At 39.9% G+C, this 13,074-nt stretch overlaps 1 protein-coding gene across 1 annotated transcript; it reads left to right on the top strand.

Moving 5' to 3' along the window:
• Positions 1–9,791: 9,791 nt before the first annotated feature.
• On the top strand, positions 9,792–12,227 carry LOC134203352 (pancreatic lipase-related protein 2-like). Its single transcript, XM_062678224.1, has 4 exons — positions 9,792–10,144; positions 10,556–10,827; positions 10,888–11,707; positions 11,769–12,227. Exons 1-4 carry the CDS (start codon positions 10,021–10,023, stop codon positions 12,188–12,190), a joined length of 1,638 nt encoding a protein of 545 aa, XP_062534208.1. The 5' UTR covers positions 9,792–10,020; the 3' UTR covers positions 12,191–12,227.
• The last annotated feature ends 847 nt before the right edge of the window (positions 12,228–13,074 follow it).

Here is a 13,074-nt window from a genome sequence, read left to right as displayed (position 1 = left end):
GGTCCCTGTGCCCTGGGGAAAAAATCTGCCGACCAAATAACCGAGGCGTGAAGCTACCTTAAGGTCACTCCTGACAGAATCCAAGCTTCAAAGTGGTCGCGTTTTCGGGGGCACACCACTCGATACGGAAGCAACGCACAACTGTCATTTTTATTTTTTCACGCATGCTGTGACGCAGCAAAGCTGAATCAACAAAAATGACAGTTGTCCGTCGCCTCCGTATCGAGTGGTTTGCCCCCGAAAACGCGAGCACTTTGAAACTAGGATTCTGTCAGAAGTGACCTTAAAGGACTTTATTCATTCATTTCATTTATTTAGTCTACATCTATACAGATAACAATGAATCAACAATTTGACGCCACAATACACGGTTCGAGGCCGCATCTCTCCATTCTCGAATACGCCCCACGCTCGCCAAGTCGTTCTGCACCTGGTCTGCCCATCTCGCTCGCTGCGCTCCACGTCGTCTCATACCTGCCGGATCGGAAGCGAACACCATCTTTGCAGGGTTGCTGTCCGGCATTCTTGCAACATGCCCTGCCCATCGTACCCTTCCGGCTTTAGCTACCTTCTGGATACTGGGTTCGCCGTAGAGCTGGGCGAGCTCATGGTTCATTCTTCGCCGCCACACACCGTCTTCTTGTACACCGCCAAAGATGGTCCTAAGCACCCGTCTCTCGAATACTCCGAGTGCTTGCAAGTCCTCCTCGAGCATTGACTTTATGCATACCGTAATCTGGGGGAACCTTGATCACCGGGATAACATTGATCAGTTTCACCATTTGCAAGAATTAAATAAAATATTATTTACTGTTATCACAATTACTTATTGTAAGTTAGGTATCTTGAATAAATTTGCTGCTGAATGATTACCTTCGGATGAATTTGTATTTATTTCTCGCCAAAATTTGAACAATAAAATCAACATTAATTCTTAAACTCGCAGCCAGTCTTCACGAAAACATGAGCGGCGCTGAGCTTGAGTGCAGTTTTTGCAAGTTCATGTTCATCCCGAGCGCGAGGCTCGAGCTCAAGTTCAAAACTTGGGCTGTGTGTTCAGGCTGTGTGCTCATCCAGCATGCTGTGTGCTCAGACTGTGTGCTTAGGCTGAGAACTGAGGCTGTGAGAATAGGTTTTGGGCCGAGCGCGATGCTTTACGATTACACGCTAACTTTCACTTACTCAGTGACTGAGTAAAATTGTATTGCCCTCTCTTTTCTTCTCACGGAAATTTTACTCAGTTTCCGCCAAAAGCAGGATAACTCATAGCTATGAGTAGTCCCGCTTTTGACGGAAACTGAGTGAAATTTCCATGAGAAAAAAAGAGATAGCAATACAATTTTACTCAGTCTCTGAGTAAGTGAAAGTTAGAGTGTATGCGGCACGTTTCGCATTGGCCATAGTTGAGCGGCATAGCAAAAAAAGATGAATCGGAGTTGGTAGGAAAACAAGTTGTGCTTTCAGCATTTGAATTTGCGTGCATCAAACGGGACGTTCGCAAAAGTACCCATTCTGCGTGGCCCTTTAGTATGCGAAAAGCAAGCGTGTTATGTTTTATTGTTGAAAATAATCCAAAACGTGAAGCAAACTAACTTTAACATGAAAATTTAGTGTGTTAGCAAAGATGGTACATAACATTATTGTTTCTATCCAGCTTTATTAAAAGAATGAAACTCAATTGGGGAAGCAAATGAAATATAAAATCTTCCTAAAAAAATAAAAACATAAAAAGTGTACAATAAACGGATTAGTTATTTGATTACCACTAGCATGTTTGGGTCCAGTCTAGAGTGTTTTCGTGAAGGAAACATTTTCGACGCTCTGGACATAGTATATTAATTGTGTTTTCTACATAAGATACACAAAACACATGTATACAATGGCAGGCATAGAAAAGCCTCAATTATAACGGTTCCTTTCAATGCTAATAGGGAACACTTAGTTCAAAACAGGTCAAGTTGTAGTTGAAATGTAGATCCACTGAAGAAGAAATGTTTCGATGTTGTAAACTGTGTGTCAACTTATTTTGTTTTCCACAAACCCTCAACAAATTGTGTTGAACATATAGAATTGTTTTTTTTTTCTATAGTAGGTAGGCATAGTAAAGTACGTGAGTTAAAATTTATGCATTAGTTGTTCAATAATTCCGATTTCACATGGAGGCTTATATAATCGTGAATTAAATACTTCACTGTTGATTATCGCATTGCCAAAATATGTACACACATTTCCAGAGAAATCCCTCAGTGCCGGGCAACTTAGTCACATTACGTAAAATTCTATAAATTTCGGGTTCTGCGATAGGTACCCTTTAAACACAAAATATACGATCCATATTTGATTATTCGAACATGGTTTCCGATGAGGTACTTTGATATTGACTGAAGGTAAAAAAAAACACGGATTACCAAATCGTCCTCCAATATCGTAAACTTGAGCGGCATAGGAAAGCAATCGAAAGAATTTTTGAAACTCTTCTCAACAAGTCTAAAATATATTCAATTAAAAACGGTTAGCAGTACTGGGTTGGACTTTCCTCATGCTTATGTTTTTCGTAGAATGTCCTTTTACACTGTCATTGAGGATATTTCAAATATCTACGCGCATAATAAGAAGATAAATAAGTTCCTTTTTACTTTTACGAACAAAGTATCATCGAACCATTGAAATTCAATTATCTGAAAACTAGAGTTTCAACATCAAAATGCTAAACCTAGCCAACCAAGCAATGTCTGTTGATTGTAACCGATGTTATGTACCGTGCTCAAAGCGGCGCTCACAGCCGCGCTGAAAACATCAATGTTCGAGCGCCGCTGTGAGCGCGGTGCAAAACATGAGCATCCAGCCTACGCTCGAGTTCATGCTCATTTTTACGAGTGCACGTTCGAGCCCGAAGCGAATGTTCATTCGAGTGCGGCAGCACGGATAAACATTTGCGCGGGGCTGCACCTTGAAGACTGTTCGCAGCAAATTGTCAAAAAAGCACTTAAAACAAGTAGGGTAAATCACTACTTGGGCCTATGGACCCGATTCCCGGCTCACTGCACAGAAAACAAAAGATTTATACTTTTTGGAAGCCGTAGGCTTATGATTGATAATTTTAAAAAAGTCTCCCATTTATTTCGCACAATACTCAATATTGCTTAACCATTTATTTCACTCATAATTGGTCCAATTATAGAAAACAAAAATGTAGATTTCGAACATTCGCTCTCCGTTGCTGCACCACTGAGCCGGAGTGAATCTTTCCACTTTTACAAAACAGTATTTTCATATGAACATCTACCTGGAAATCGTCACAGTACTCGATACAATCATTGGTTGAAGCTGTTAATCACCACACAATAATTCTAAACTCACGCACTTTCATCTTTTCTAGTTGTTCGTTTCACTAGAACTAATATAAACATATTAGAGTACATTTAAAAATGTATCCTCAAACCAAACAAAAATTCACCTCGGCATAAGAACTTCTAGCCGCACCGTGCTGCCAAAAGGCCAGGATTTTTTTTTAGTATGAAAAAAATCCTTCATCGTTCATAGGAAAACTATCTAATACGTTGACGCTATCATGTTATTTATAATTCTGTCGATTTCAAAAAGTGAAAAAAATATAGTTTTTAAGCGTTTGGAAGTAATTTGAATGAGCGAATATATCTTTTCAACCAAATAAAAATTATTATAAATAATAACATCTGGCATCATGTCGACGTTGAACGTGCATATTTTTGTTTACGTCGCATTTTCTACCGTCCCGAGAGAGAGAATGAGAGTAAGATGCTGAGAGATTGAGCGAAATTTTGCTTGGGCCGGGAACTAGTTTGGAAGTGGGCCGGATTTGAAATCGCTATGACTGAAATTAGTGCTGGACCTCGTTAATTTAAATCAAATAAAAGGCTTTTCAAACGATGTTTACCAAGAAAAGCTATTTTTAAGCAGAAGTGAACCCCATTGCAGTATTGCACGGCCCACGAAATTAAGGAAAAAATGCTTCCTGTCATAAATATCAATTAAGTAATGCAGTCGTATGCATGTTAGGCCGGGAATGGGGTAAGAAACCCTATAATAACAAAAAAAAAATAGCTCATACCTATAGTTATGTGATGAAGCGATGCAAATCGCTTCAGCGTAAGAGATTCCAACTATAATTGCCTACCTTTAAACGTTTGCATACGCTTTCTCTATAGATAAATGATTGATCAAAGTTACCCCAAATAAAAAACTTCACAAAAAACATTTTAAAACAAGTTTAAAATTATCAAATATTCAAGAACAACAGCCTTGTACATTCTACAGGTAGCAGTACTCGTTTTAAAAATATGAACAAAGCTTTGATTTCACTTACGGGGGAATTATTTACAAAACAAATAAAAAATGATCAATGTTCCCCCGGATTACGATACGTATATAAATAAATCGAGTCATTATTTGAATATTATGAAAAACATAACGTCGTTATTTTTCTTATTATTTCACACATAAATGAAACGAATATTTAGATACATGTGAGAGACGTGTACAACAAAACATGAGATAAGTAGGAAATCAAATATACTATTTCTTTTTATTAGTCACAAAAAATCTTTTCATCAAGTAAGGGGAAGAGTTTATTTGGGCATATACAGGGTTGTTACGACTACGCGGATTTCGCGATTTTCGCGGATTTCGCGGTTTTCGCGAATTTGGCGCGGATTTACATAACGATTTTAGGACTTCGCGCGAATTTGGCACGGATTTAGTTTTAGGTAAAAATTGAACAAATTAAATTCTAGATCTAAGGACGTTTATTTGAAAATTAGTTTTATGTCTATCTAGATGGGTTTTATTCTCGTTAGCAAATGTTTTCGAGAACAAAATTTGCGTTCGTAGTTAATTACTCACATTGTTTTTCGGATATTAACTAGTCCTGTTTGAATTCCATGATTACCCCCTTGAGCATTGATTAAACAAATGTTATGAGGGGCATCATTTGTTGTCGTTTTTGAATCATTCTGAAACATGACGCATACAAAACATGTCTGTTGAAGGGCATGAACACCCATTATTCATTTTGACAACTTCGTCGTAATTCCGAGATATTTGTCAGTTTCTGATTAATAATTCCTTTTTCGATGCACCACAAGCATGATATTTCATATGTCATTTTTCGAAACTTTTTTTTTATTTTTTAGCATTCATCTATAACGAATAAGGGTTACACAACAATAGTATACACAAAAATGATTTTTGATTTTATGCAGGTGCCTCATTTTAATAAGATTCGTTCAAACATTAAAATGTGAATTTAAAAAGGTGTTTGAAAAAAAAACCGCAATTTTTCCAGGAGCATTTTTTGCGAAACTTTTTAGAAATATTTTGGGGGAGTTTCCACGGAAATTATTGGAGCGCTGATCAAAGGAATTACCACGAATTACTGTAAAAACAATTTGCCGGAATGTCGCCTTGAATTTACGAAAGATTATCCACAAGCATTCGCCACATAATGTTTGCAGATATTTCCAAAACGATTTCCACAGGAATTGAAGGAGAAAATTTGTAATATATTTCCAGAAGAGTTTTTGCAGAGATTCGCAGAGAAATTCTCGCAAGAATTCACGTTGCGATTCCTTTCGAAGTAATATTATTCTGTAGCAATGATCAAAATGATTTCTTTAAAAAATCCTGAGAAACGCGCCTTGAATTAAACGAAAGGTTTTTCGCATTTGTTTTTCGCGGGAAGTCATCAATCAATTTCTGCAAGAATTTTTAAAGCGATTTCCACGGGAATTAATTGAAGGTTTCCACATGTAGTCTCTGAAAATTTCCCGCATGTTGTTTTTGAAGAATTTACTTGAATTTATGAAAAATGAATTTCCGCATAAATTTCCGGGGGAACTTTTGCAAGAATACCCGGAGACATTTCCGCAGATGTTCTCGGAAAATAATCCGCAGACAATTTTGGAGAGGCTTTTGCAGACATTCCAAGAGCAGTTGGATTTCTGCCAACACATCCAGGATAATTTCCGCGAGAATTGTCGGATGATTTACCACAGGAATTTCTGGGATGAAACTGCGCATGTATAATATATTTCTGCAGGAGTTTTCGCAAATTTTCTCCGAGATTGTAGCTGAAATTGTAGTAAAAAACGACACAGGCATTCCTACCGAATAATTGCGGATAAATTGTAACTAAAAATGTCAATTGCCGGATTTTACTCCATGAGCTTGTAGAGAGTTTATCTATCACAAGAATTAAAAGAGGACCTTACGCACAAATTCCGAACTAATATTCACTGGAATTTACGCAAATTATTCTACAAAAATTTTAAAGAAATTTCTGTTGAAACTTTCGAATGAACTTACGATTCAAACTCAGCATTCTGAGTTGCAAATCAGCGGAGCTTGAGCAACTACGTTAAATTTTGTATTATTTGTTTCTTGATACGAATTCAAATAATTGATATACAGAAGTTTTGTTAATAAAACGAAGTTGTATGGTCTTATTCCTTAATCTGTACGCAAGTCTGTCTTATGATCAATAATTACAACAAAATTGCATAATTTATTTATTCAGAAGAAATTACTGTTTTGTCAGATTCATATTATTTGCCAAGTTTATCTATAATCAATTATGTTCAAATCTGGTATGAACATTCCTGACACACAGATAATAACGGAACATGCCAAAAAATTCATCTCATCTAAAATGCAGTGCTTATTAAAATAGTATTGGCTGTTAGGTTCTTGTTCTCTTAGCCTCAGTACTACTAGTCGTGAAAAGGACCATCTAGAAGGGTTGTTATATTGACTGCTGTACTAACATGTGTACCGTTGAAGTTAAAAAATATATTTAAAATCAGTAATATTATAAAATCGAACTCGAAAAGAAGACGTTCAGTAAATTGTGGTGACCAAAATTGATATTTAAGGTTTATTTGCTTGGAATTTAGTTTTGGGTCGCGCGGATTTGGCGCGGAAAATATTTCAGGATCTCCGTAACAACCCTGCATATAGTCTATTCGGGCGAATGATCCATTCGGGCGAATGGTCTTTTCGGGCGAGTGGTCCATTCGGGCTAGAGTTTCCATCCCGGGACATCCCGGGACAAAATATCCCGGGATTTAGGAAAATTCGGGATTTCCCGATTCCCGGGATATTATTTTTGAAATCCCGAAATACCCGATACCCGGGATACCCGGGACAAAAAATACGGTTTCATTTCCGGTTCCCAAACAATGTAATTTTTCTTCTAACAAAAGTTATTTATTTTGAATGCGAAACCCAACTTAGATGATAAACAAATATCATATTTTTATACCTCCCCTCAGACATGTTTTTTTACAAGTTCGTTTATTTGGTAGGCTCAGGCATGTATACGGAGCCAAGGTTCTTTGTGATGCACAGAATAGACTTGAAAATATCGGAGATAGTTAGTAGAACACCTTCACAAAAAAAATTAGATTCCCCTATACTGCCGCTAACCGCAAGTCAGACTGTATATAGATGCCATATCCAGATAAGTCTGACTTGCGGTTAGCGGCAGTATACCGCTCAGTGGAGGGCTACTGACTGATACTTTTTCCAGCAGCTATAGCTCTCTATTAATTAAACGACAAGTATCTACAGTACAAGATCAGCTACATCTATTTGGCGCCTGCTTCCTACCCATCTACCGTCTACAGCGAGGTTGTGTACACTAGCTGATATTCGACTTACAAATCTTATCGCGCCGCCCAACATTGAGTCAGTCTTCCTGAGCTTCTTGCCTCCAAAACAATTCTTGATCCAATTCATGTCCTTCTAATAGTCGTTCCTACAACAAACTTTCCAGCACATGCGGTACAAGTGGTACGACCCCGATGCTCTGCCTAATTTCTTTTATGTATCGCTTCGATGGGTTGGAGGATACTCTAGTATTGTGTTTTCTCTGTGAGGGGGTTCCCATATATCCAAAAGATTATGGGCCCCATACGATTCTACTGCGCATCTTCCATCTTTCTTCACTAGGGTATTGAATGCAATCCCAGAAACTATCTAAACCCAATGCATATTCCAAACAATGCAAACATTCCAGCCGACTTCAACCGCCAGCGAACCCTTCTTCTCGGACTCGGCGATCATATATTCCAAAAGGGTACTCTACCTTTCCGAGAAAGACGTGAATATTATTTGATTCTTGAAGTCGTTTTTTCGAAAGAATCGATTCAAATTAGAATTGAATTTAGTTCTAACATGAAATCTGTATTATCTAGCCTTTCTAAAATATGAACTTTACCCCTGAACATTGAATAAAGTCGTTTTTAAATAAAAAAATAAGTTTTTTTGAAAGCATAGAAACATCCCGGGATCCCGGGATTTCCCGGGATATACGAACAAGTTCATCCCGAATCCCGGGACAACGAAAATGGCCGGGAAATGGAAACTCTAATTCGGGCGAATGGTCTTTTCGGGCGTTTGGTCTTTTCGGGCGATTGGTCTATTCGGGCGAATGGAATTCGAGCGTTTGTCATTCGGGCGAGTGTCATTCGGGCGTTTGTGATAGAACCAGGTATCCTGATCGTCGTCAGAGCACAAGCAGAGCAGCAGCAATAATAATGAGTATGGTGTTGTTCGGCTGTGTTTTCACCATCCGCCGAAATATAGAGAGCAACAACGATAGCGTATTGCTCGCCTATCCATCCGTTCATCCATCGCAGTTGTGATCAGAGCGTGCATTACGTAATTTTTATATTGCTTCCATCCAACCAGCAGCAAAGTTGTTCAGTGACGTGCGTGGAGGGTGAAATCCCAAACAGTGACTTCATGTCTTATTACGTACATAGCAACCACGCGAATCGCTACGATGTTTCCAAGATCCGCATCGGCCACATTCGATACCTGCACCGTACGTCTGTACGTCTGTTCCTCATCGTTGGCTTTCCGGAGTAGAATGTCGTCGATCTACTGTTTTCTTCTTCTTTTGGCAAAAGTGCTGTTTTCCTGGCTCAAGTACAAGACACTGAAAATAATTTTCCTCGAACGTTATGTGGACATTTTCCCTAAAACTTGGGTTCAATCTACGAAGTATACCGTAACAATACTAATATGATAATGAAAAGAAGAGATGATGCAACTCTATGTAAAGTAAGCTACGCATCACACTAGCATGACTTTCTTCATAACAGGAAAGGTACCAGTGTTTCAATGTGTTCCAATATATTTTCAATGATTGCAACTGAAATCCTACCGGTACCGGATTTTACCAGTTGGGTATTTCCTTATCCATCGGCTGAAAGGATGTTGTCAATCCCTCATAACTAATTTTGGAACAGGAATTCGCTTCAATAATTCGATTCGAGGTCTCCAGTAGCCTTGCGAACAAAAGGCGTAGGATTGCCAATCCGGAGATGGCGAGTTCGATTCTCGATCCGGTCTAGGATGTTTCCGGGTAGGAAACATTCTGGTTTCCCTGGGCATAGTGTATCCATTGTACTTTTGCCACACAAGATACATAGTCATGCAATGACGGGCATAGAAAAGCTTTCAATTAATAACTGAGGAATGCCTTTAGAATACTAATTTAAAGACAGGCCAAGTTCCAGTTGGAATGTAGAGTTATTGAAGAAGAAGAATTCGATTCGAACACTATCATTAGACTTTGCACAGCAAAAATTCTCTATCGCTACAACACCAATGACGAGATGCCAAGTGGAACTCTTCGGTTACAGCAAAACGAATCATAATTGCTATGTTTTGATTCAATCCCAGTTTTTGCCCCACAAGGCATTTTTAATTGATAATGAAGAGTTTGTCGAATACTGCGAGCGGCTCGATCAGTCGTGGTTTCGCAGTCTTTCGGTGAGATTCCACGAGTGCGGTATACCCTGTGCCGGATTGGATTAAGTAATTAAGACGGAACTACTCTAGAGAGGTCAAGCTTCGAATTCCGGGTTGTCAATTGGTGAATTAAAGTGAGTGAGAGCGATTGAAACGTGAGAATCACCATCTGATGACGTTACTGAACTGATAAGCTCGACCGGGGATCAACAAAGAAGCGACGTCATGGAAGTTACAAACCACACAGGATTTCTGCTGCAAACCATGCTGTATATGTCGAATCATCAGTGGAACAACAGCCTGTACAATACGATCCATAACGTGTCGTCCGCGAGCAATAACACATTGCGTAAGTAAGTCGGTTGTTTGTGCGTTGCGGTTAGTGAATGAATGGCCATGAACTATAAGCAAGAAGTTTGTTTTGTAAGAACAGAAGGATGAAAGTGTATGAAACAGTCAAACGAATCTAACAATAAAAATACAATGTGGCAAGTTCCTATGATCTATACGTAACATTTGTATCTACAGGGATTCGAAGATAACAGGCACCCAAGCTTGAACAAATTTACTTCTGAATGCATCAATGTACGATGAAATCAAATGTTGTGATACTCAACGGTGAATGTAAAAACATATTCAGTGTGTATTTGTTTAGTCGACGGTGTGTGCTCATATTCGAGTTTGATGTCTGAAATCTATGGACTCAAGATATGTTTGCTCGATTGACCCATTGACTGTTATTCTGCTATTCATATTACAGCCTACAACGACAATCTTACCCGTTGTTACGGCGTTTACGGGTGCTTTCCGTTGGAATATCCATGGGTCGATGAGAAGCGTCCCATCGCCTACCATCCGAGACCGCCCGCTCAGGTGGACGTTCGATTTCCGATCTTCAACAAACCGATTCGCGAGCATCCCAAGTTCATAGACATCAACGATCCGGATGAGGTCCGGCACCTGGGCATCAATCCCAAGGGATGGCTGTATGTCGTCACCCACGGCTACATCGAATCGGGTGATCGCCCTTGGGTAAGTTACCCCTCTTCGATTCAGATAGGATTCCAATAACAACGTTCTCCCACCCAGTAGATTCAGGATTTTATGCAAACCTTTTTGGATAATGACCCCGATGGAACGGCCTCCGTGATGGTCATCGATTGGCGCAAAGCTTCGATTCCTCCGTACACGCAGTGCGTGGCGGACATTCGTCTAGTCGGCGCCATAACCGCCCACGTGATCCATATGATCTACCAGGAGCTGGGAATGCGAAACCTCGATAAGGTTCACATCCTAGGTCACTCGTTGGGAGCCCACGTCTGCGGCTATGTGGGCTACTACCTTCAAAGGGACTTTGGTCTGAAACTGGGACGCATCACCGGAATGGATCCGGCCGAACCAATGTTTTCCGATACTGATCCGATTGTACGGCTCGACGCCTCGGATGCCAAGTTCGTGGACATCATCCACACGGACGCCACTCCGTGGATTCAACGCTGGCCACGCCCGGGTGGACTCGGGTTGTACCAAAAGATAGGTCACGTCGATTTCTATCCGAACGGGGGTAACAATCAGGCCGGTTGTGATGACTCGATACAGAAGTTCATCAACAAACAGAACGATTCGTTCTTCTGGGGTTTTCAGGAGTTTTTCGGTTGCAACCATCTGCGGTGCCACCAGTTATATACCGATTCCATTCCGCAACGGTGCCCATTCATGGCCATCGGATGTGAGTCGTTCGAGAAATTTATGGCTGGCGACTGTTTCGAGTGTGATGAAGACGGACATTACTGTATCGATTTCGGACCTAATGCGTGGAAAACCTACCAGAGGTTGATTGAAAATGGTGTGATGGTCGAACCAAGCACTATCCGGGCTTATATGATCACGGGGGATAACTCTCCATACTGTCGTAAGTCATATAATTTGTTTTCGATCCGAACGAATTCAAAATTCTTTCATTGTCTCAACAGGAACGCACTACAAGGTAACAATGTTGGTGTCGGATAGCGAAGAGAGTCTTGTCCACGGAGGTGAAATCGGAAAGATGGCAGTGGAGATTGTGGGGAATAAAAGGGAACGTTCTGGCCGAATGGACCTGTCCCAGGATCCGGTTTACTTTGAACCGGGCAAGAACTTCTCTGCTGTGGCAGCCGGAAAGGATGTCGGGATGCCGAAGAAGGCTTTCCTCAGCTGGGAATACAAGACCAATCCGATGAATCCCTTTACCTGGCGAGTGATGAATACGCCTCGTGTCTACGTGGCGTACATCGTAGTTCAAACGCTGGAACACAGGTCGCGGCAGAAGTTTTGCCCGCTGAATGAGCTGCCGGTGAAAGCAGATCAGGAAAATGAATTCCGAGAGGAATATTGCAGTAAATCGTCTGAAAATTAGGAATAGTCAAGTATTTTAGAATAAAAAGATGACATCTGATCGCATGTTTTACTATCATCTACAGGGCCTGGGGTCTTTTGGGGTACGAAGAAGCCAATCATTTCGTTCCCTGAAAAAAAAACTAATATAAAATCTTCAATAGTATTTTAAAACTGAAAAGCACTTGGTTTCAAGAAGTTCGATTTATGGCTTTGATTTATAATCACTTGCCACTATTTTTTTTTAAATCTTCTAGCTCGAGTTCGTGGAATCAACTTAACTGCCTGAAGCCGCATAGTTGTCCCATCGGTGCTGGGTTTCCTATTTATATTGGACAGTTATGCGATCACAGGCAGTAAATGTATGAAAAGAAAAACAAGTAGTTTGAGATTAAAGTAGTGATGAGAAAACAAGTATAATGTAAATAAACTATTTCCTGCACTTAATTAGTGCTTATAGTATAAATATCAATATTATAACCATTGAATTAACACCCTACTTGCCAATCAGAGACAGTACTAGTGATTTTCGTGATAATCGTAAAGAAACGATATCAGAAGCATTTTTATTTTCAAAAGATCAAATCAAAACGTAGCCATCGCATGACTAGTTCTATTGTCAGGAAATACTTCACAGTGTCGAATCCTAATTTATTATTTAGGCAAAAGCTTTCAAAGGTAAGAATATTGGACCCCTTATACCTATATATCCAGATCCTGGCACTTCAATGGTGTATATTTTATGTAACCTAATTTTGTCCGTTGGACCCATAGCATGCAACATCGTGCGTGTTGCGAGCTGGGAAAATTGTCACAAGGATCCAACTGTGCGTTATTCCATGTTTCAAGCATTACACTGTGTTGCGCTATTCGTCACTAGGTGGCACTGCCTTCGTAGATTATTAA

The sequence above is a fragment of the Armigeres subalbatus genome, unplaced genomic scaffold, assembly GCF_024139115.2.
Source record: "Armigeres subalbatus isolate Guangzhou_Male unplaced genomic scaffold, GZ_Asu_2 Contig1805, whole genome shotgun sequence".
NCBI lineage: Eukaryota > Metazoa > Arthropoda > Insecta > Diptera > Culicidae > Armigeres > Armigeres subalbatus.
The sequence above is the reverse complement of the archived record's forward strand: the minus strand, read 5'-3'. Positions and strand labels throughout refer to the sequence as shown.